At 39.6% G+C, this 22,783-nt stretch overlaps 1 protein-coding gene across 5 annotated transcripts in view; it reads left to right on the top strand.

The window, feature by feature from the left end:
- The window catches only part of grik4 (glutamate receptor, ionotropic, kainate 4), a 167,745-nt gene that overhangs the window by 110,240 nt on the left and 34,722 nt on the right, over positions 1-22,783 (top strand). For 4 of the 5 annotated variants that reach the window (XR_015859428.1, XM_088380769.1, XM_088380771.1 and 1 more), the window contains 5 exons: positions 187-365; positions 4,302-4,355; positions 16,305-16,466; positions 18,410-18,562; positions 19,338-19,442. Coding sequence is in view for 4 of the 5 variants with exons in the window: in XM_088380769.1 (XP_088236895.1) it covers positions 187-365; positions 4,302-4,355; positions 16,305-16,466; positions 18,410-18,562; positions 19,338-19,442 (653 nt within the window). In the remaining variant the exon portion in view is untranslated. The remainder of the gene's footprint in view (positions 1-186; positions 366-4,301; positions 4,356-16,304; positions 16,467-18,409; positions 18,563-19,337; positions 19,443-22,783) is intronic. The other variant, XM_088380772.1, reaches the window with a different exon arrangement.

The raw sequence follows: 22,783 nt of genomic DNA, 5'->3' as shown, positions 1-22,783 counted from the left end.
AGCTATCTTTTTTTCTGCATAGGAAAATTGTTTCATGGACATCAAATCAGTGATTGGTATAGTCATCATTAATAATTTCTACATCTACGTTTGTGAAATGTTATTAGTGTGAAGACAAATCAAGTCGAATTTAGAATCTTCACTTCGTTATAAGTAATCCACTGTGTGTCTATCTGTGCTTCTCAGGCTTATTGAACCTGGAGCAACTCCTCAGGCAGTTCCTCATCTCCAAGGAGACCTTGTCAGTGCGTATGCTCGACGACAGCCAGGACCCGACCCCGCTCCTGAAGGAGATACGAGACGACAAGACCGCCACCATCATCGTCGACGCCAACGCCACCATGTCCCACATCGTTCTGGAACGGGTCAGTGTTGTGTGCACACACGATAGAAATGTAACAAGACTCCCCCAGGACTGAGAAATGCTCAAGGCAAGAAATGTTCAAGGATAAAAGTAATTCAATATGTAGAGAATTTAAAAAAAAAAAAAATTGGTTGCACTTCAATTTTGATTTGTGGAGATATATATTGTATTTCCCACAGGGCACAAAGGAGAGAGAGAGAGAGAGAAAAAATACAGGAGGAGTAAAATGTTTTTTTACCGCCATAATCCATTTGCTGTCTTGAATCACAAGCAAGATAAATTGTTGCACTTTGGGCTGAGGGCACATCTTTAAAAAACACAGCATCATCAGTCTACAGTCAGAGAAACAGTCCGAAATAAAGGCAGAGGAAATAAAGCAATGTCATAAAGAATAATACTAAAAAAGATGCTGCGACATACAAAAAAATATTGATGACAGCATGTTTTACCATTTCAATGCGACTGTTTACCACAAATAAAATTATATGTGGGATCTCAATACACTGAAGATACTATGCCTGGAAAAAAAATGCGATATTTTGCTCACTGATTTTAATGCAGGAGGCACAAAATCAAATCCAGTGGGGCGGAAAAGGTGAGTACTGATGTCAGCTGTGCTGCTGAGGTATTTTGTAGCAGCAAATTGCACAAGGCATACTGTGTACATCTTTCCTTTTTTCTTGACACAGAAAAATGTCGCTCTACTTCTGCATTGATATGCTTTGAGGATGTTTGCCCACCAAAATTAGAATGACTTTTGTGAAATTTTAATTTGTGTCAATGACAATGTCGACTAGTCAGTGTTTAATTTCGGATTCATATTCCATTTCTAATCTGAGGACCATACGTTGTCCTTAAACCACCATGACTATGGGTAGTTCTCCGTAAGTATGGTCCACCCAGATGCTTAAAAGCAGACCCACTTTGAGAGTAAATATTAATTTCCCTTTACAATTAATCACCAGATTTTCCTGCTTACAATATTTCAAGCATACTGCATAGACACAATAAACAACCATGCTGAGATTTGTGCTAATTTTATTTGTGAAAAATAGTCATCACAGCCACTTTAGTTCTTTATTTATAACACACTATTTCTTTATTGATTCATAGCACACAGTTTAATTTTAACCATATGGAATGTACCTGATTTGGAACAAATTAATTATATCACACTTCTGGGTCATAGTCTCCCACCCAACCTGTAAATCCCTCTGTCCATCAAGTCCAAACAACTTTGTGAATCTCATTCTGTTCTAAAAACATCAGAATACTTCATAAGTGGAGCTATTATGCAAATCCAAATAGCCCATTGTGTTAGGGAAGAACATTTTTATGGTGCCATTAGTAAGTGTGACACTGTCTCCAACATAACAATATGATCCTTATGTGCTTTGTCCTCTCCGGCACATGCTGATAATTAACCTTTCAGTCCATTATTAACACTTTGGACACTTGAAATAATGACGCTTCATCTGATTGGAGACTAATGTCTGCGAGGGGCTCGATGGCATCGATAGTAGAATCTGGGGAAGTGAGGATGTTTGGCAGCAGCATATGGCCCTGCTGTAATTAATACACACCTCATTATTTCTGCAAGACAATGGATGGATAGATGGCCAGATTGAAGGTGACGTCAAGTGGATGCATAATGGAGTCGAGCGAGGCAGCGATTCGTTCTGTTCTCATTTGCGCTTTTCCGCTGTAGTCTTCTCCTCAATCAAGCATTCCGACTGCCATCAGCGGTCATCTGGTCACCATAGCAACCCTGACAACCACGGGCCAAAGAGCAGTGGGAGTCCACAGTGGGATGTCTTGCTTCTCGTCGCCTTTGTAACCCTTTCTCTCCTCCTTCTTTCCAACGTTATGACTTCAGAGACACTCCAAGTATTGATAGATCTATGACCATGACATTTAAAGGGATGACTGGAAGATTGGAGCAAACAACAGGAAATGAAAAGGAATTTGGCTTGATATGAAATTACCCCACAAACTTATACCTACAAATAAAGTGACAAGTTTGTAGAGAAGAAAACGATCCTGGCGACCATGGAAATCACAATTCAAGGCCACTATGGACGAAACTGGATGGATCCCAAAGGTGACAGGTTATAATTGGTGGTTGGATCAAACGTGACAGACTGTGATTGCCGTGGATGCCGGGCCTCGTTTAGAACTAGCTAGCATACTAGCTAGCATACACTCCTGCCACACCCATTAGCTGAATGCCTAAACACTTTGTCGTAACGTTGGCATATCTTTTCTTCTGTTCTTCCCGGACAAGATATTATTACTGTAGTTCTCCATGCGTTCTTGTTATCCATCCATCCAACTTCTTTCTCCCTTTGTGTCAAGCTGTCTGCCTTTGTGAATGTCAAGAGACAAGGGTGTGGAAAAGCTGGCAATCCCAACTCTCAAGTGGAGAGCAAATCATATCAAAGCTTCCCACCGACGCCTTTGCCAGGCTCAGATGATAAGAGCACCCCATCTTGTCCAAAGGGATCCCGACATGTCTTGTGTACATCCTCAAATTGAGCCTCTTTGGACAAAGGTCGATCTAGCAATCGCCTCTGAGCTTTTAGCATTCGGAGCGATTTAGGTCCGTTGTGCTAGCGTGTTGAATGTAATCTCATTCAGTCAGGGGACAGCCGCAAAGTCCTCGAGAAGTAAAGATAGTCAGCTCACGAGTCAGCTGGCTTGGAAAGACTTTCCTTTAGCATTGTTTTCTTGAAGTTGGCAGGATTTTAATAACTTCTATGCAACGATGCGTTAAACACCTAAAGGAGTCTTTCTTAATTCAGTTTAATGAACTTTTTCTTTTATTATTCATGTTGCTATTAAATACTCGAGATGAATATTCAAGACTTCTGCTGCTTCCAAACTAGGAATAGGAGTGAATTTACATGACAACAGTGAAGTAAATTAAATATGAAATGTAATTAAAAAAAATATTGGAATGGGAGAATTTGAATGTTATAAATATTTCATGCTCGCTACTTGGGGGTGGTAGAGCTATATTATGGGTTATTGACAATTTTATCAGCCATTTTATACTTTAGTCTTGGTTTTAGACAACTTTCAATCACGCCTGTTAGTTTTTAGGACTTTTCGTCAACCTCAATCTGTTTTTGTTTTTTTAATCAAGGATTGATTCAACATCACCTCCGCTAGTTACAGCCCAAATATTACGCTCCATTGTGCCTCATTTACTTCATGACACCACTAATCACCAATCAGTTCCACACAATCAACCAAATGCTTGACAATCAATTAATCGATTAATTGTTTTTATGGGACAGTCACGCTCTGAATGATCTGTTGTACTTGTTTGGACAGCAAACTCTTTGGGACACAATTAACTGTACCTGTGCAGCCAAGTGCTCCATTTTATTTTAACTGCTTCAAGAAACAGTTAAAGTAATAAATAAGAATTGATTTATTTCAATTACTATGCCCTTTACTATTTCGTATTTTTAAATTTGATAGAAATATATTCAAAGCGGAGATTTTTCAAGGTCATTGTTGCTAGTTTTGGAAAATACTGACCTGGTCATATCGCATACTGTGTGCCAATACCTATTTTTGATAATGACGGTAATTCTGAAAAGTTCACCATCTCCTTCACGGTCGCACTCTGCTGTGACTTTGATTTAATCAAATTGTCAGACAGTTGTCGAGCAGCATACTAATTCACCTCAGAAATTTAATTGCTCCCTCTAGAGCTGCAGTCAGATAAATGTCTGTTCTTATCAAGAATGGGATTTGATCAGCGTGCCGTCGAGTGGAGCGCAAGTTGGCTCACCTCTCACTCCTTCATATCCTTCACTCTCTCCAGTTTGTCTCTACAGCTTCCGTTCAATCTCCAAACCTTGACTTTTTGTATTTTTTTCCCCTCCTACCACACGTCTTCCCTCACTGCTCTTGTTTTTGTGTGCAGGCTTCAGAGCTGGGAATGCTGTCAGTCTACTACACGTACATCTTCACCTCTCTGGTAAGCAAAAAAAAAAAAGAAAACATTCAGTTGCATCTTGACTTTTTGCAAAACTTTGTGGTGGGGTCAAATCTTTGTAAAGATCCTTATAAACTTTTATCTTTAATTGTCGTATAAAGGTTCAAATTAGTTTTGTTCATAATAGCTCCACAGAGACGATTCACTCCAGGCTAATTTATAGCTCATTACAACTAAGTTGCGGCCATCTTTTGGCATTCGTTCACTGCCTGAGAATTATTCGCTTCTTTTCGTCACTCCTACAGAGAAATAATGCTTCACATCATTTCTCGCAGGCCGTCCAACACGTAATGGAGATGGTGTTGCATCTCTAAAGCTTATCCATTATTCTCACTGAGACACAAAAGTACAAGCAGCATTATCGCCACAAAAATGTATTTCAATGTTGTTATGGACAATTTAGAGTCTTCATTTAAAGGACAAAATATTCCAAGCATAATTTCAAATTTGTTATGAAAGTCAGCCAGATCTAGTAGGAGGTAGGATTGTACTTTATTTACCTCACATTTCTTGGTTGCTACATTATCTAATGGAATCATTGAGTCCAGAAAAAAATAGGAGAAATGGTCCTTTCTTCCTAAAAGCTTTTTCTACACTACAGCGAGCGAACATACATACAAAGGTTAGAGCAAGTTAAATAACCTACTGGCACTGTAATTTTTTTTTATTTCTGGCTTCCCTATATAACACCACTGCTTCACTTGGAGCCTATGACCTTTGACCCCAACAGAAGACGATACGGGAGCCCAGTGTCTTCATAATGGGATCTAAGGCTGATTTGCCAAGACAAAAACGTCTTAATTTACAACCTCAAAAATGCTCAAGGGAATTATTTAGCACTTCTCTTAAACAAAGGAAATACATTTCTGCCAACTAGAAGATTAAAATCCCGCTCAAACATCATGTATTTATAATACAGGAGGATGAAATTCACGATTGTAAATGATGAATCGTGCCGTAAAAGGACAACCGATGATGATACGTGCGCGGCGTACTTAAGAAGGGCACGTTCGATTAAATATGCATGGATTGGAAGAGATAATAGAATGTTAATACATGCGTATTAAGTGCAGCTAATTCACTTTAGAATCTAAAGTGAATTTTAGGTCATGTTATTGCTCCCCTTGCATGTCTTGCACTTAAGGGCGTCAATGAGCCTGTTCTTTGCTTTCATTTCGTGTTGGCTCTCATTCCTCGGCTTTGTTGGCTCTTATTTCCTCCGAGCGCCGCTTTCTTCTGTCTGCTTTAGCTCACTGGCACTTCATTTATCTTTGCTCGAGACACCCCTGACTAACGATCTGCCACAGCGCTCCATTGCCTAATCTGTTTCCCTTGAATCATCTCAAGACGCTCGTCAACGTCCTCGTGCTGCTCAACTGTAACTTTTCGCCTTTCTCTAGTCTTGCCCGCTCGGAAATTTGGCCCATTTCTGTTTTCAGTTTCTGCTGTGTTTATTCTGTTGTCTGTTTGTCAAGAAAAAGATGCATCTAAAGTCACAAAATGCCAAGCTTGTATTGTGTGAAATTAAAATGCTGTACTCCAAAATAGAAATATTTATATACAACAAACAGCTATAACAGAAATGAAAGTCTCAAAAGCCCCTTTTGTAGGCGTTTGGTTGCTGTTTTATAATTTCAGTTCTCACCAAAGCAAAAAATATTAGTCTTCTGTCTGATATGTTTCTTTTCACGAAAGCTTATTTTCTCCGCTTTTTGGTTTGAAAAGCTGTTTTTGATCATACAAACCTACGAACCCCATCTACTGCTCTAAGACAGCATGCTCATGAGTGGTTTGGAAGATGAATGAATAAAAGTTTGACATATATAAGATTGCGCAATATGGTTTTACCGCATGTTATAATTTATGGCTAACGTTTCCCAAAAAAAAAAAAAAAAAAAAACACCAGTTGATGAACTCAACCCTTCATTTATAAATATGACTAAGCTTTTACATTATATCGCATAATTATATAAGTATTAATATTATGAACACAGATTTATAATTAGGGCAATAATAATAATAATGATTTGATTTGCAATGAAAAAAATTGTAAAAATGTGTTGATTTATTATTTTTGAATAAACCCGTGCCACAAAAAGAGTGAAAAATAGCATCAGGCTTGGAAAGGTTACCTTTTACAGGATTGTTGCGGCGTAACAGCCGACATCATGCAGCCTCTCAGTGGCAACTTAATATAGCATACACACGGGAGTCATGCACACACACGCACAAACATACACAGAGGCTTGGCGTAGCCAAGCTGATGGATGGTAGGCACAAAGAATGATAAAAGGACACACGCTTGTGCAGGCAGACACATTTTCAGTCCCACTGGCACTCAGTCTGTGCTGCGTGGCTTCCATCTAAGTGATTTGTTCCCCACCGCCCGAGCTACTCGGCGGGATTGAATAAATCACATCAGGCTGCCAGTGACTCATCATATGTTGATGGTACCCCTAATGTCATTTGAAGGTTAGCCGAGCACAAGATCGGGCCTCCCGGTGACTGCGTTGCGTTTGTTTTGATCTCGACAGAAAGAAAAGCGAGGCGCCGCATGCGTGCTTTTATGCAATTGGGAACTTTACTGTGTGTTCAAGATGTGTTCTGAATGCAAATATTCGGTCAAATCGTGACTTGACGGTTGAGCTGAGCAATATGAATATCATGAAATACAAAATAGGCTATTATAAATCACAATGTACCACCACGTAGACATTCTCTGTTATTCTATAAAAAAAAAAAGATACAACACTGCTTACTTTTTCTCACTTTATTTTGAAGTGAGATTAAACAGACGTGTATCAAATGAGAAATGCAGCCAAAACTTTTCCCATATAAAACTAACAAATGTAAACAGATGAGGTAAACAACTACATATTTTTGCGGGAATGAAGCTATAAATCTAAAGAGGCATAAAACATAATATGGATTTAAAATTAAATGGATTCGAAAAAGACACAAGCTCTCCTGTAATGTATTTTTGATGACGTGAGTGCGTAACAGTACAAGTCCAGCCCAACAACGTTTTTTAGAACCGTGTCCCAACATAACCCCCAAATACAAATCTTGTCAGATATGATTCTCAAACTGCAGCACGAGTACATGGAGTGGTACCAAGGCTTTCATTAGTGGTTTATAAAACAATCCCTGAATTAAATACTAATATAAAATGTGTTTTTATTCTTCTGTCTGCACCCTCTTGATACCTTTTGAGTTCAGTCCTTCCTTTGGAGTATGATGCGTCTGTGAAAAAAAATGTTGCACTAGATTTTCTCAGGCTCATCCTTTAAGCCGCTGTTGAAAGGTCTGAAAGGTGCTGAAAAGAAAAACAACAACTTAAGTCTGTATATCATTTTGTTGTGTGGATAAGGTAGATTTACGTAGTTTGGATGGATCAGTGTTGCCAGCTGCAGTCATTGAAAATATGTCATACTTACATGCTGTAGAACTATATAAATAATAAAAATACACTTAAATTCATTTGAGAGACTTTGGGGATATTCATTATTATTATCATTATTATTTATTATTAAGTAAACTGTAACTTCATCTTTTGAGCTCTCTCGATGTCTTCAATCTTCTGATTTTGTGACACTATGGAGTTTTTTTTTTTTTATCACCATTCAATTTGAGAGATCCTCCTGTTCATTTCAGCTAATGTTGTCGTTTTTGACCCTTTTTAATGTAGCCCTATACTCTTATGAAGTGTCCCCCCCCCCCCCCCCTTAGGCTGAGGCTGTTATCTAAATGAATTTCCATTCTTCTTTGTCAACACACTGGCATGCCATCCATGCTTTATTTGCAAGACCTCTGAGCTCAACCTGTGCTTCTAATTATTTCTTTCATCCCCCCCCCACAAAAATAGAATTGTCATCTAAGAGCAGCTCAAATTATTATAAAGGTTTGTTTTCCTCCACTGTGGTTGTTTTGCCCTTTGGTGTTTTTGTCATTTCACCTTTTCCTCTTAAACAATCCTCGCTCCATCTTCTTCAGCAAACAATACATCTCCCTCCGCCCACGCTGCCTTCTTCAGACTTCAGCTTTGATGAAAAATATTATCTAGGTGATACAAAATTCAATTTCACGTGTTTATTTGCTCTGGCAGATTCTCCTTGTCAATATTTAAAAGAATTTGGGTAGTATATATAAAAACAAAAGCATCGAGCTTGCCCTGAATGAACTCTAGAAGCACCTTGTCATTCAAACTGCTTCAGCGTGCACTCATTGTGACTGTGAAAATGATTCCCATTTAATTAATTCCCCTCCGCTTATGTCAAGTTGATATTGCCCTGTTTAGACTCATACGTAGCTGAGACTCAATCAACTGAGAAATGGAAAATGTAATGGGCGACGCGGAAGGGCAAAAAGGCATGCAGACTGTTAATATTGTTACTATGTCATAAATATGTGCTTGCCTGCCATTTGTAATCCAAACAAATAATGTTCTCTGTACAGTACTGTACCGTGATTTACGCTATATATTTTTTTTCATCTGTCTGAGGATCACTTTCGTTTCCACGCTTTAAGCAACCATGTACAAAACCAAAATGGCGACCAAAACCGAGCGAAACACGCGGCGCTAACATAATAGCGGTAAATTTCTCCAATAAACTCGACAGTACCATTAGAATAAATGATTTAACGTTCAATGCTTCAGAAAAATAATGCACCTTATGTGTGGAAATGTTGTAAAATAAACCTCATTGACTTTACACCGAATAATACGATACGTGTCATAGGCTAACAAGCACCGCTTCAAAGTAATGAGTGCTACTCAAATCTTAAAGCATTTTAACATTGCAGAAAATGGATAGACATTGTAAACGGAATTTTCAGAGATTGAGTCAAACAGCTGGAACAGACTATAAATGGCCCCAAAGTCTCTACTTCTTTCTATTTCTCAGGTTACTAAGACAACAAAAGCAAACTTTTGTGAGCTCCAATTTTGCAATGGGAATGCGAGAAAATGTCACATGTAAGAAAAGGATGATGTGGAGCATCTTCGTACACGCTTTAGTCAACCTTCTCGAGGAGGAAAATGTCACATTTTCACTTAGAGAACAGAACGATGAAAGATTTGCAACGATATCCAAGGATGATGTTATTCTGAGTCATTTTTGCATAAATTTGTGGGTCACGTTGGCAGAAGGTGCAAATATGCCATCGTGAACTGAAGTGGTACGTTGGCTGATTATGCTAACCTTTGCAAAAAAGGTGCATTTCTTTCTGTTGACCCAGAAAACAAATGCACTGCAAATTATTATTATTATTATTAGCATGTAAGTGGCAACAATACTCACACTGTGCTTGAGTCGAAGTGCAGATCCTTGTCTTGTAAATACTTTAGTGAAAGTAGAAATACTGATTCAATCCGCAAAGTGCATGAATAATTTCTTTCTACGTATGTTATTTCTTCTCTTCCGATAACGCATTTTGTTCACCGCGAAATCCTCAAAACCCGCTTTCCTGTACTGTAATGACTCCATGTCTCCATCCACCCTGTTACCACCCACTTTCCTTCCCACTCCCACTTCTTGATGCCTCACTGAAGGCAATTGTATTACACGCTATTATCTTCTAAATCCCTCGGCTTGAGTCGCACAGCTTACTGTCGCCTCTTGCAAGGAAAGTTGGAATTGGTTGTTGACTTCCTTTTTATACGATGTTATTTCCTCCCATCATCATGTGCCGGATAACCAGTAAATCTTTTTCCCATAACATTTCTTCATTTATTCTGCATGCCATCTTCATCCAATTCTTCTATCACATAAAGTATGTAATAATAAAAAAAAAAAAAGAAATAATCATAATAATCATAATAATAATAAAATAATCAGTTCAGTATTGCCGGTGACAGTACACGATTCACTAACAATACTAAATCCTAACAAATATTTTTACCCAGATTTGCCTTTGATTCCAAAATATACTGTCTAAGATACGATACTTTTTTTTTGTCCTACATTTGAAAAAAAACGACACAAAACAGAGAACCAGGATGCAAAAAAAAAAACCTTCATACCAAATTACATCCCGCATGTCCTCAAATAATGGCCTCTGCTTTCAGACGTGATATCTCAATTAGTCAGCCAATGTTGTCCACTGAAGCAAGACAACAGCTCCCCTCGTACGGGCAGACACTTCGTTCCCATTGTAACCTCCATTGGATTAATTCTGTGTGGACTAATCAACAGACAACACTGGGTTTTTGTTCCAGCCTTTTTCAAGCATGATGTAAAGGTCAATAAAGGCCTCCTCGCTAATAGCTAGCATGAGCATCTGGCAGTTGCGTCAATAAACACGTCTTTCCCAGAACCATACGAGAAAACGTGCTGTTTAGTGTCGACCGCAAAATGAGAGCGGGTCCGTTTTGTGGCGCAAATGAACAATATTGTGTTGCCACCGTGTGATGTTGATTTTACTGCCTATGGTCATTTATATGATCCAATTTATCTTCATTTCTCGTGTGTTCTTTCACCACAGGGATTATTTTATTTACAATTCACTCCAATTTGTGTGAATTGTACAAATCAGCATTTAATTGAAGTGTTTTAGTTAAGGAGTCCAATCACACATTTACCATGCCAGGATCTTTTTCTTTTTAACCCACGGGCATATAAGGGCCACTTAACACTAAATACGCTGTTTGGGACTAAGTGCTACTAAAATGTTGCAACTGCTGTATTCCTCTGTTGGTTACCGGAACGTCTAAATGATTCGAGTTCAATTCCTCTTCTATGAATGAGAGCTTCGATATTTCAATAGTACGCTGCGTTAACATCCGCTCAGTAGTATGTAAGCAAACAAATTAAGGATGCAGCAACTTCTGGGAAACTAGACGTCAGCGTTGCTCTGTCACGATCAATTTATCAACATCCCGTTAGGCAAACATCACGAGATTAAATGTGAAATTGATTTAATTAGAGCGCGCACACACAAAAAAACTCTTAAGCCTCTTTGTCATCGCCATTGACGGTTTCCTTTTTAGTGACAGCAAGAGGTTTGAAACAAGACTCGGAATGGCCTTTAGTCAATTTAATCTTCCTCTAATTCTTTTCACTTTTGAGACGGTATTGAGTTTGGAAGATGGAAAGGTTGTTTATACAAGATGCAGTATGGCTGGAATTTTTTGATTTCCATGTTAAACTGGGTATTTAGTTTTTTTCAATTTGCTGAAATTTTGAGTTCACAATATATATGTTGTTTTTTACAATGTGGTCTGAAGTATAGAAAAATTAATCGCAAAAATCAATAACTAGATGTCAGAAGAGTTTCAAGGCCAAAAGAGATAGTAGGCTACTGTATAGTCCAAACTCTATTCAAAAGTGAACCTACAAGCTTTTTTTATTCAGTGTTAGCCAGACAATCAAGCAGGACATCTTGTGAGCAGATTGTGCGGCATTGGCTTCATTCAGTTCACATAAACAGGTGACAGTTTGGTGGCAGCAAATCTTGGAGCTGCTTCACCATGACAACACGTCTGCTTACAATTCCTTGCGCAACCTCCAGTTCCTGGAGAACATTTGGTGTGCGGGAGCAACCTTCTGGCCTGTGCGAACTCCCCCGACCCCCTTCTCTTTCACAACCTAAGGAGGGAAGGCTCTTTTTGAAGACATGGACAACATCTCGATGTCCATGATGTAGGATCTGGATCGGTTTCCAGAAGTATCCCTCCAGTAGAACATGAAGAGACACCCCAGAAACTAATTTAGAATTTTCTCAATCACCCCAAAGCTTCTACCAGTTTGTGACAACAAATAGAATTTGGAAGCCATTTTCCTCTGCTGGCTAGGTCCTGAATAGCTTCCTGGAATAGACTATTTCCGATTCCTAACATATGTCAGCGTCTTAAATATTCATACATTTTTAGACTCCAACGATCTAAATATTAATCTGGGCATAAGGTCGCTACCTCGCAAAATAGGCTGTTACTGTTCCAGGTCAAAGCCAATGTAATGGTGAATAATCGAATAAACCGAGCCATTTGTTTCCGACCCCCCCTGCAGGCGTCCAGCCAGATTTTGTTTTGATGTATGTGACTATTATGAGCTTTGAAGCCGAGCTAATGTATTAACAATAGCATGCTGCGCAGAGATAAATGCTATGATAAGGTTTTTCTGATGTAGCCGTGGACGCTTTTAGCCGCAAGGCGCCGCGCCCTGCGGTTCCTGGTTTCATGTCCAGCTATAGAAGATTCATTCCATTATATACACAACTTTCCGTGTATAACAAATCTTCACGGCATTTTCGGCCCCCCTTTGCGCTTCTTCTTTTCCTCCCACGCAGCCCCCCTAAAAGAGCATCATTCGGTAATTAAAAGCCCGCAGGAGGCTTTCGAGGCGAGATTTACGTGGCAATTGTTGCTATGATTTACCGCACTTTGCACAGAGAATCTGCATATTAGAAAATATATTTCATTCCGCAGTGAAGCCTCCAGCGGGGTGTTCAAGTTTTGAACTCACCTGACCTAACCCCTCATTTCATCAAAGGGCGGAAATATCAATAATTAGTACCTTATCTTTTCAGCAATCAATATCCAATTTAGAGAAACATGACTTAAGACTGCCTGCTTGGTTTGCAGTGCGGCATGGCAAGATAAGAAATATTGCCCTTTTCTTTTCGAATCGGCAGTACTTATCGCCACTTAAGACGCTCTTTATCGGAGCGTGCAGGAAGTGTAGGAAATGTCATTAATTAACGTTGCGAAACAGAATCAGATGACTACATCTTATGTGAAAGGTGTCCTTTATCGTGATCGACTGCTGAGAATTATCAGTCAAGTGTTGCTGGGTAGTTCTTGTGGCAATTAAGCCCTTTTAGCATGGCAACATTAAGATTTTTTTTTTTTCAAGAAAATCAATACAACTAACGGGAGACTACGCAATGAACATTCAACTAATAAATAGTTTAATTGCATTTTGTTTTAGGGAGCACTAGTAGTTTCCAAATAGAAATGATAATGAACTCATAATATGGATCACTATTCAATTTGGATGAGAGAAATTAGGGTGTTCTTCCCAGATCTGTGTTTCCTGAATCAATTAAAGTACAAATGTAATAAACGTGCAAAAATAGAAAGTCACATTAAAGGCCAAACTAATCTCATCATAATAAATGGAAATGCCACATAATAAGTCCTACAAGCAGTGTTTTTGTTGCTATATATGGCATGTCATTATCATCCTGCTAACAACGTTGAGGGCTAACTTGATTAGCGTGTGTGCTAATTTCCTTTAGCGTGTTAGCTTGTGAACTCTTGTTTCCTTACCAGTGATTTCTACTTGGACCTCAATTTCAAGGTAATCATTTTCATAATATACTAAATAAGTCATCATGCGTACTCAATAAATCAGTCATAAATATAAATTATAATCAATTAAATCCACAGAGTCGATAAAATCCTCAAGTATCTTTTTTTATTTATGTTCATCATTAGCGGCAGCGACAGTGCGCGTGGCTAGCGCACGTACAGTCAGCTATCATTTGGCAGCTACGAGTTGAGACGACTGAAGAGGCAAGGAATCCCTTATTAGTCCCTCAATAGTGACAACAGCAGCAGGATCAGCTCATCTTCCTCAAGGATACTTCAGCAGGTCTGAGGACCAACCTAGAGTCCAAGTAGCAATTCCCAGCTGGCTTCTCCTTTCCCAAAGAAGCGAAGCCTAGGGACAAATTGTTAGAAGCCGGTTGCTTCCAAGAGATCCTTCAAATCATTTTTTTAAAAGTATCAGGCTTTAAAGTATGATTTGAAAGACTTGTCCATGTGTCTGGAGAAGAGGAGGAGGTGTGATGGGAGGCAATTGTCAACTTATCTCTCATGGGATCTCATTATTCAGTAGTTAAACCAACAAGTTCACGGATACGGGAATTAGTGTTTGATGAGTGGATATGAATTTAGCATATGTAGCAACGATCCATTATGTGGGACATGCATCATTTTCTGTATTTCCCCCATCGTCCTACTTCTTTAGTAGTTTTGCCACTTTGAGTCAACTTTTCACTCCGCCCCTCTCTCTTCATCATTTTAATTCTGTGCCTTTTTCACCCTCTCAATGATCACAGTTGGGTTTGACCCTCCTAAAGTCTGCCTTCACTCTCCCACTGCTGAGAACCAATCGTCCTCCACTGAGCCATGCCCAGGTCACGTTTGCCCCTTTTAGTATGCCAGAGCGAGTTATCAGTGAAATAGTTGGAAGTAGTCTGCATTTGTCACTAGTAAAAAAAAAATGAGAACAAATAATTGGCTCCACAAGGAATACGAGGATTAAGTGCAAGATTTGCGTCAATTTTGATGTGTGTCCAACATTTTCAATTATTAACACAACTGCTGGCTCATGTTCAAAAACCCCGTGGCGCAATCCAGTCCGAGTCGTAGCCGATGTCAGGAAAAAAGTCGAGGACAATCCGGTGTTTGTCCCCCAGCGCTTATATTCTGTCTGCCACTTGCTCACAAGCCGCGAAAAAGATCTGCTTCCTTATCCTCATGTGGCTTTCAAAGTATTTTGTAAGTCTGAGGTGAGTACCCACATCACATTCACATTTTATGAGTGAGCCAAGCAAACAGACCGCCGTTAAGGGTGCCATGTGTTCCCAAACCTGTTGTGGTGAGATGTGCCTCGTAACATTCGTTCTGCTCTTAGGCTGCCAATAAAGGCTTTTAAAAGCAACATTGAAAATAGGTTGGAATCTCAGGAGAAACTTGTTGGTCTGCTGACATCACATGTGTGATCATGTGACAAACGTGCGGCCATTATGGAAATAATCCAAATTTGATGACAGCGGTCTTTTGCTCCGTCGACTGTGTCTATTTATTTTCGTGCTCATCTTCACAATCCATGGGAGGGGTGTCAAACTCATTTTTTTTCGCGGGCCGCATAAAATGATGTGGTGGGCCTTATCTGGCCCCCGTACCTTGAGTTTGACACCTGTGATCTATGGCCTCACTGGTTGACTGTCAACCTGTCAAATGCGAGATGGCACACGGGGGTCTGTCAGGGCTGCCACCTGAAGATTGGGGGGTTGTGCTTTCTGACATCTCCGTTAAGCTTCAGGAAACGACCTCCCCATCTCCGCCTTCTATACTCCCTTCACGTTTTCATTTCGATCTCCGCTTGTCCCCTGTCGGTGCTTCCCTGCCTGCAAGACGTGACTATAAACAAAAGAGCTGAATAAGATGCTACTTTTATTTTGCTTCTTGTTTTGTTATTTTATTGATGTTTTTATGAGCTCACCATTCTTGTTTGGTCTGACTCATTCAGTGATAATAAATAAATGGACGAGAGCGAATTGATGCCATTTTTGACAAATCAACCATAATAGCTGAAGTAAAACTTTTTGGATTTGAACCTTGACTGAGACGTGTTTTGTACTATTTTTCCCCAATTGAATATGGCCCTTGGAGGATTTGAAATGATACTGTTAGAAAAACAGATTCCATATCAAGTCACATGACTGAATACGATACGTTTACCGTATTTTCCGGACTATAAGGCGCACCTAAAATTTCCTCAAAAGCCAAAAGTGCGCCTTATAGTCCAGTGCGCCTTATATATGGACCAAATTCCTAAAGTTAAACTGGCCCGAAGCATTGTGTCATGAAATCAATCATAAGTGGCCTGCTAAAGACTATGAATCATGAATCAAAAAGACTATGGATCATTATTTTGTGATTATAAAGTAATTTGTTGCGTCTGAAGTTGAAATAAAGATAAAATGGAGAATGATTTGATTTGGATTAAAAATCTGACATGATCCATTAATGGTGCGCCTTATAGTCCGGTGCGCCTAATATAAGGACAAAGTTTTGAAATGGACCATTCATTGAAGGTGCACCTTATAGTCCGGTGCGCCTTATAGTCCGGATAATACGGTACTCTAATTGGCTAAAATTGTATATGCTGCATTGACATCATTGTCATTTCACCCCCACAGGAGTTCTCCATGCTGCGATTGGATGATGTGGCGGATGAGCGGGTCAACATCGTGGGTTTTTCCGTTTTCAACCAAACGCATCCATTCTTTGAGGATTTTGCGCTAAGCCTCAACCGCTCCTGGCAAGAGAACTGTGAACACGCTCCCTTCGCGGGCATCCCGGTTAGTCCACACAAACGAGCGCATAAATACAGCATGCACGTCGATGTGTTTCTTCACAAAGGCCAAGCGGACCTTTAAAGGCCGAATGCATCTGCAACTCAAACTCGCCACCCCGAAACAAAGTGGCCACATCAAAAACAACCGGCAAATTATACAAGTATGACATTTATCCAGTTAACTACCGTAATTGTAGCGGGCATCCGAGCCGGTTGTTTTCCTGGCGGCGTCTCATTAAATCTATTGTGGTGCCTTCATTCACTTTGAGGATTTAGAGACTACACAGTGTTGCTTGCTCACAGCCTAACATTTAAAATAGAAAAAAATAAATGGTTTTGTACTCGTATTATGTGGGGAAAATTACAAAAAATATTAACAATCGATTATCATCGGCTTTGCGATTTTTGTGAGCATATCGTTCTCACCTATTAATGTTGGAGCAGAGTTGTAAAATCAAATGCGGCTCTCTGGATACACTTTCTCTGGATTTGTGCCAACGCCTGCTCTAGGAGATTATTTTAATCGGTATTAGCTTCCCGTTTATTCGATTGATATGAAGGAGATGGAGACAATAGAGAGATAGATACGATAGATACGATGGAGATATGAGATAAATGCAACGGATACGATGGATAGATGGCTTTAGTAAGTGTTCATTGCTAATGTCTTGTCGAAGTGGAAAGTTCATAAAACAAATATGATGTGCACCAATATGAAAAGATGTCCAATTCAGATATAGTGTGTCAAATCGTTCCCTTCGCAAATCAAATTATTTCTGCAGTGCGGTTTGCACTGTCAAGTACTTAGTCAGAAGCCAATACAAGAGTCGGTTTAATGAGCAAATCTGTAATTGAACCGAATAAATGCCGGCGATGAGACAACGCTAAACAATTTGCCCCCCCTCCGTTGCGCACCAGCCGGCTGCCGAAAGAAGCCAATAAGCATTAGAACGCAGTGGGATCAAAAAACTGTACAGTTGCTCACGCAGCAGGTTGCTTGAATACTTTTCAGCTCGCAGCATTGCGCCTTTATGACTAATTAGCTGAAAGTTGAACAAATAAAAGGCTGATGGCACTTTTGTAAGATGAAGTCATCCGGCAACCCCAAGAAGAGATCTGCTGTCTTTGACGCTAATGACGTCTGATGGATAAGTGCAGGGCTCAACTGCATGCCAGGGGGGATTTATTCTGGTGGGATACACGGAAATTCCCGAATCCTAATAAATTTACCTTTCCGCCCAAATATCGGTTCAGGTGTACACTGCTGAAGCAAGAAGAAACTTGCAAGCAACGTGACGTCCGCTAATAACGCCATATGTCAAACCTAAAAAGCATGCAGCCATACTTCTCATATCCCCACACATTGTTTGAGGGCATCACGTCGCTCTTAATGCTCAATCCACCAATTAGGATGTTATAAAACACACCACGGTTTCGCAGTTTGATGACCTTTTTGCTAGCTTTGTTGCTGCACAATAGCCTGTATCATTATCCGTCAAATCATCAACACTGAGGACTCTCGCTGTGAGCTCAGCAAGGTGCAGCTGCTGTGAAGATGAGCCCATTTGGACATCAGACGTGAGAGGAAGTGAGATGGATGCTGTTCTTTTGATAGGAGAATGAAAAGACTGCATCTGAGACAAAGTGACACTCAGAACGCCACAGTGGGCCTGATGTGGAAGCTGATCGAGATAAATATGTGGATTTAGCTTACGCGCGAGTTGATTTTGCAACTTTAAAAGGGAGTGCGCAACATTTCAATGCACTCACCATTTGAGATTTCACTAAATCAATCCAACTACTATATTTAATGATCGAGTGGAATCATCTCAGCCCCCTGTCGAGCGCTCACCGAATGGCAACCGCTCACGTTTCACTCAGAGTTTGTGAAGTTGGTGTGCGCATGCATAATACATCCACCTTCCTCTCCATCTCGCTCTTGTGCAGCTCTCCTCAGCTCTTCTCTTTGATGCGGTATACGCGGTGGTGGCAGCGGTCCAGGAGCTGAACCGTAGCCAAAATGTAGGCGCTACTCAGCTCTCCTGCAAGTCCTCCAAAATCTGGGAGCACGGCACCAGCCTCATGAATTACCTGAGGATGGTAAGTTGGCCCCCTGGCAGGACTTAATAAAAATGATAGTAATAATAATTCAACGTGCCTTTATGGAAATGTTTATTATTTTGGCAGGGGGAGCTATTTATATGTCCATATAAATCAGGGATGGGGCCTATAGCTACACCTAGGTGCCCTTGAAGATTTTCAAAGTGGGTCAAGTCCAAATAGGGGACACTTTATGATCACTTTACTTATGGGTTTCTTTTTTTAGAGGATAGAATACCAAAACACAAATTACTTGTGACAATAATTTATTGTTTTTATAGTATATATGTACATAGTGTAAGAGTTAAAAACCTTGTGTACAGGAATAAATATTAGAAACACAATTTAATATACAGTAGAGTCAGTGAATATATATTTATACATAAATAATAAAGCTAAATTTCAGTTGTAAAAATGTTGCAAAAAAATGTTCTCATTAAAAGTTTGACTTTTGTCTGATGTGATATAATTTAGAATTGTTGTTTTTAATACATGTTCATATCTTGGCTAATAATTTCTCCATATATTTTGAGATATTGCCTTTTATTATTATTAATATTATTTTAATTCATTTCAATGAATGGGTCAGTGAATAAAATGTTTTTCAATTGAACATAATGGCTTTAAATGGCTGGTTTCAAAATACTCCATTTATTTTTTGCCATTTACTCAAACAACAAAGATAAAATAGAGCTAAAAAAATGGCTCACGTTTTCTTATTATTCTACATTTGACTAATGGATAAGAAAAAATCCTTTTGTCTTTTTTGGGACAGGTGGAGCTGGAGGGTCTAACAGGCCACATTGAATTCAACAGCAAAGGTCAACGCTCCAATTACGCCCTTCGGATCATGCAAAGCAGCAAGGATGGCCTAAGGCAGGTAAAGTGACCCCCCCTCAAAAGTCATATCCATAACGTGCTAATGCTATTTCAATGCACAGTTGTATTATTGTAAAATATGCCATCATTCATTATAATGTAAATAATTAAACCATTTAGCCATCATGCTAAATTCAACAGGCATGCTAATATGTGGTAAAAATTTCAATATGTCCTTTATATTTGTCGATGGGATTTCCCTGTGCAGGTGAGTTGTAAAGGTGAAACAATTCAGCCACTCTGCTGCGGCGTGCATGCTTAACAGCAGTCGTAAGATTTTTTTCTGATGTTATTGGAACATTCTTGGGAACACTTTAGAACGAAACAACAATCCTCGACAGGCAGGGGAGTGTCAATTTTGGGAGAAGCCATTGCTCAATTCTCTCCCATCCATCAACGCCTTCTTAAAATGCACCGCTGGAGCCCCAGCAGTTACAGGCAGCTGAAATCTGAGGTGGAAAATCAAGAGTGTATGCGAATAATGGATGGAAGGTAAAACTGGGGTGGGAGATAGAAATCAGGTGTAGAATAACTATATGGCGTCAAATAGATGAGGTGGAAGGGTTATCGAGATGAGGTACAGTTTATGGAAGTTAATGAGAGGGAGGTTGGACTGTATTTGCTGCCAATTAAAAATTTAAAACTTAAATTTTTTGCTGCCATTTAAAAAAAAAAAATGAAATGATTTCATCCAACCAAAAACTAATTAGTTATCTTGCTCATTTTAACCAAGCAGCTTTGTTTTGTAAGATTCCGAAATGAGATTCATTAGGAACCGAAATCAAATCCAGGTACCGGAATTGGAATCATCCGAATTCAAATGATGCCCAACTCTGTTTTTGGATCACCGTAGCTAGCGCACAATGCAAAAAAAAATTGCTTGGCCGAATCTGCTGTAGTTGTGCATCATGTACATGCTAGCACAATAAATGTCGAAGTCTTGAATATCCTGGACCGGTTTGACTGGAGTAATTAAAAAGCTCCTTTGTGTTACGCTGGAACAGGTATTTTTGCGTAGATGCTGTCCAGAAAGCCAATCGTCTTATATTTCTTTGTCCTACACATTTTAATCCAGTAATTCTTCCTCATCTTCTCTTTTCAATGGGATAATAAGTGATTACAAATGTCTTCTATTCTTATGTCCTCTTACGCATGAGCGGCAGAGATTACGATGAATAGCAACGTTTGAAGTGCTCCGGTCGATGCCGAGGCTTTCCTCTTCCTTTAAGACTTAATATCACTTTTCATTTGAAATCCTGACTGCTTGCTGTAAATCTGATGAGTTTAATCCCATGGTTTTATAAAATATGTCATTTCAGGCGGCCGTTGTCATTGTTAAGGAAGGCTCGCGAGACACCCAATCTATTATAAGAATCGAGGAGGTCACTGTTTTTGCGGCGCCATTACTCTTTTTTTTTAACACATAAAAAATGTCACTCTGTGGCCCAAAATGTTGCCGATTCAGACATCAGCTGCCTTTATTAACCTTGTCTGTGTCTTTTTAATCTGTCAGCAGTCTAGCGAACATCAGGCGAGTGTAGCGGTGTGTAATGCGATGATTTCAAGCAGAAGTTTGTTTTGGTTCGTGTGGAAAAGGCAGGGTTAGGGGGAGGTTGCCGGCGTGGGGGTGTTGTTTGTTTTTGTTGACTAACACCTCATGCGCCACATACTGATGCCTTTGGGCTCTCAGGGCCAAACAAAAACTGAAAGGTGTTAGGGTCTTGCCAGACGTAAGTAGTTCAATACAAATAGAGCAGGGGTGTCAAACTCATTTTATTTCGCGGGCCGCATTGTAGTCGTAGCTTCTTTTTGGAGGGCCCAACCCAAATAAATGTATGAGCACCTCATATTATATACAGTAAAAGCTACAAAACAAACTGACAAATAACTCATTTTTAAATCAGACAAGTAAAAACTGGTCAAATATTTAAAAAAGAAAGATATTAAAAGTGAAGACAATTTGCAATTCTAGTAACGACACACGAATTTGATGGACAATTTGTCTTCGCGGGCCACATAAAATGATGTGGTGGGCCGTATCTGGCCCCCGGGCTTTGAGTTTGACACCTGTGAAATAGAGTATAACATGTAAGCATGAATAGGTGCAGACTAAAAAGTTTCCAGAATCTTTGACCTGAAATATATCCTAAAATGATTTTCCATTATGGGTAAATTGTTTCCGCTAGCATCCTGGAAGGAATTGAATCTTAAAGGTTCCAATGTAACTGTCAGGCAAGAATTTTCTTTTTCATTCACAATCCACACATACCTGCACCATTGATAATGCGTCGGCATTACGCAAGTGTTTCGATTTGTTCGATCTTGGCAGGCAATGAAAATGAAGCAGCTGCTTGTGGTGCCGCTGTCCCACTAGGCCAAGCAGGCTGATGTAAGAAGGCGGTCTGGCATTCTCTCACGCTCTGGCACCTTTATCCACAGGAATCTGTGAATAGCAAGTGGAGCGAAAGCAGTGGGAGAACAAAGTGAAATACACCCAGAAGGTGACTACTGTGTAGTCTAATTGGAGGATGTTTTCTTTGGTTTATTTTTTGTGTGTGTGTGATTTTACTCTGTAATTTAGCTAAGTGACTGTTTATCTGCCTCAGCAGTAGGCATCAAATCAAGCCAGGAGTTGAAGACCCTGTAAAGTGGACTAAATGATTTGTTTCAAAATGCTTCTGCATGTTTCAGAATATTCACTAAAAACAATAAATCTGAGAACTATCTAGTAATGAATTGTAAAGCTATAGCGGATTTTTTTTTACTGGCTTTTATTTTATGTCATTTTCTTGGCACGGCAAAAATAGTGAAAAAATTAAAATCTTTGTTGTTAGCTGTGCCATTTCAACGCTTAGCTGGCTATGTCTACTTCCTGAAAATGCATCTTCTGCTTGGATAGTTCACTTACTTGGTTGCCATGTCACCATGGTGGTGGTGAAAGGATCAAAAAAAAAAAAGAAAAAGTCTGACGTGACAGCCAGCATGCGAGCAGGGACTTCGTGCTAGCCTGGCTGCTTTAGAGTGCCTCGTTGTCATGGCATGCTGTCTATTAGTGTAGCGGATCATATTTAAAGAATACACATTAGAAGAAACATCAAGCACATATTAATCTTTGACAGTTTTAACTGTCAGTATTGAGTTCCATATTGTGGGAATGACGAATGATATTATTTTAATGGAAGCATCTGTAATGCCCTTGACTCATCCGTCCATTTACAAGGCAACACAACGAGTTGGTTACATGTGGCTTGCGTGTGCATGGATGTTTTTGATTCTCCAGATGGTACAAACAGCAGGACGAGGCTGTAAACAGACATCATGGCTGATATATATAAATGGCTA

Source organism: Syngnathus floridae, chromosome 7, assembly GCF_059516105.1.
Source record: "Syngnathus floridae isolate MCC-2025c chromosome 7, RoL_Sflo_1.0, whole genome shotgun sequence".
In the NCBI taxonomy this organism is placed as follows: domain Eukaryota; kingdom Metazoa; phylum Chordata; class Actinopteri; order Syngnathiformes; family Syngnathidae; genus Syngnathus; species Syngnathus floridae.
Note: the sequence above shows the minus strand (reverse complement) of the source record. Positions and strands in the feature narration are given on the sequence as shown.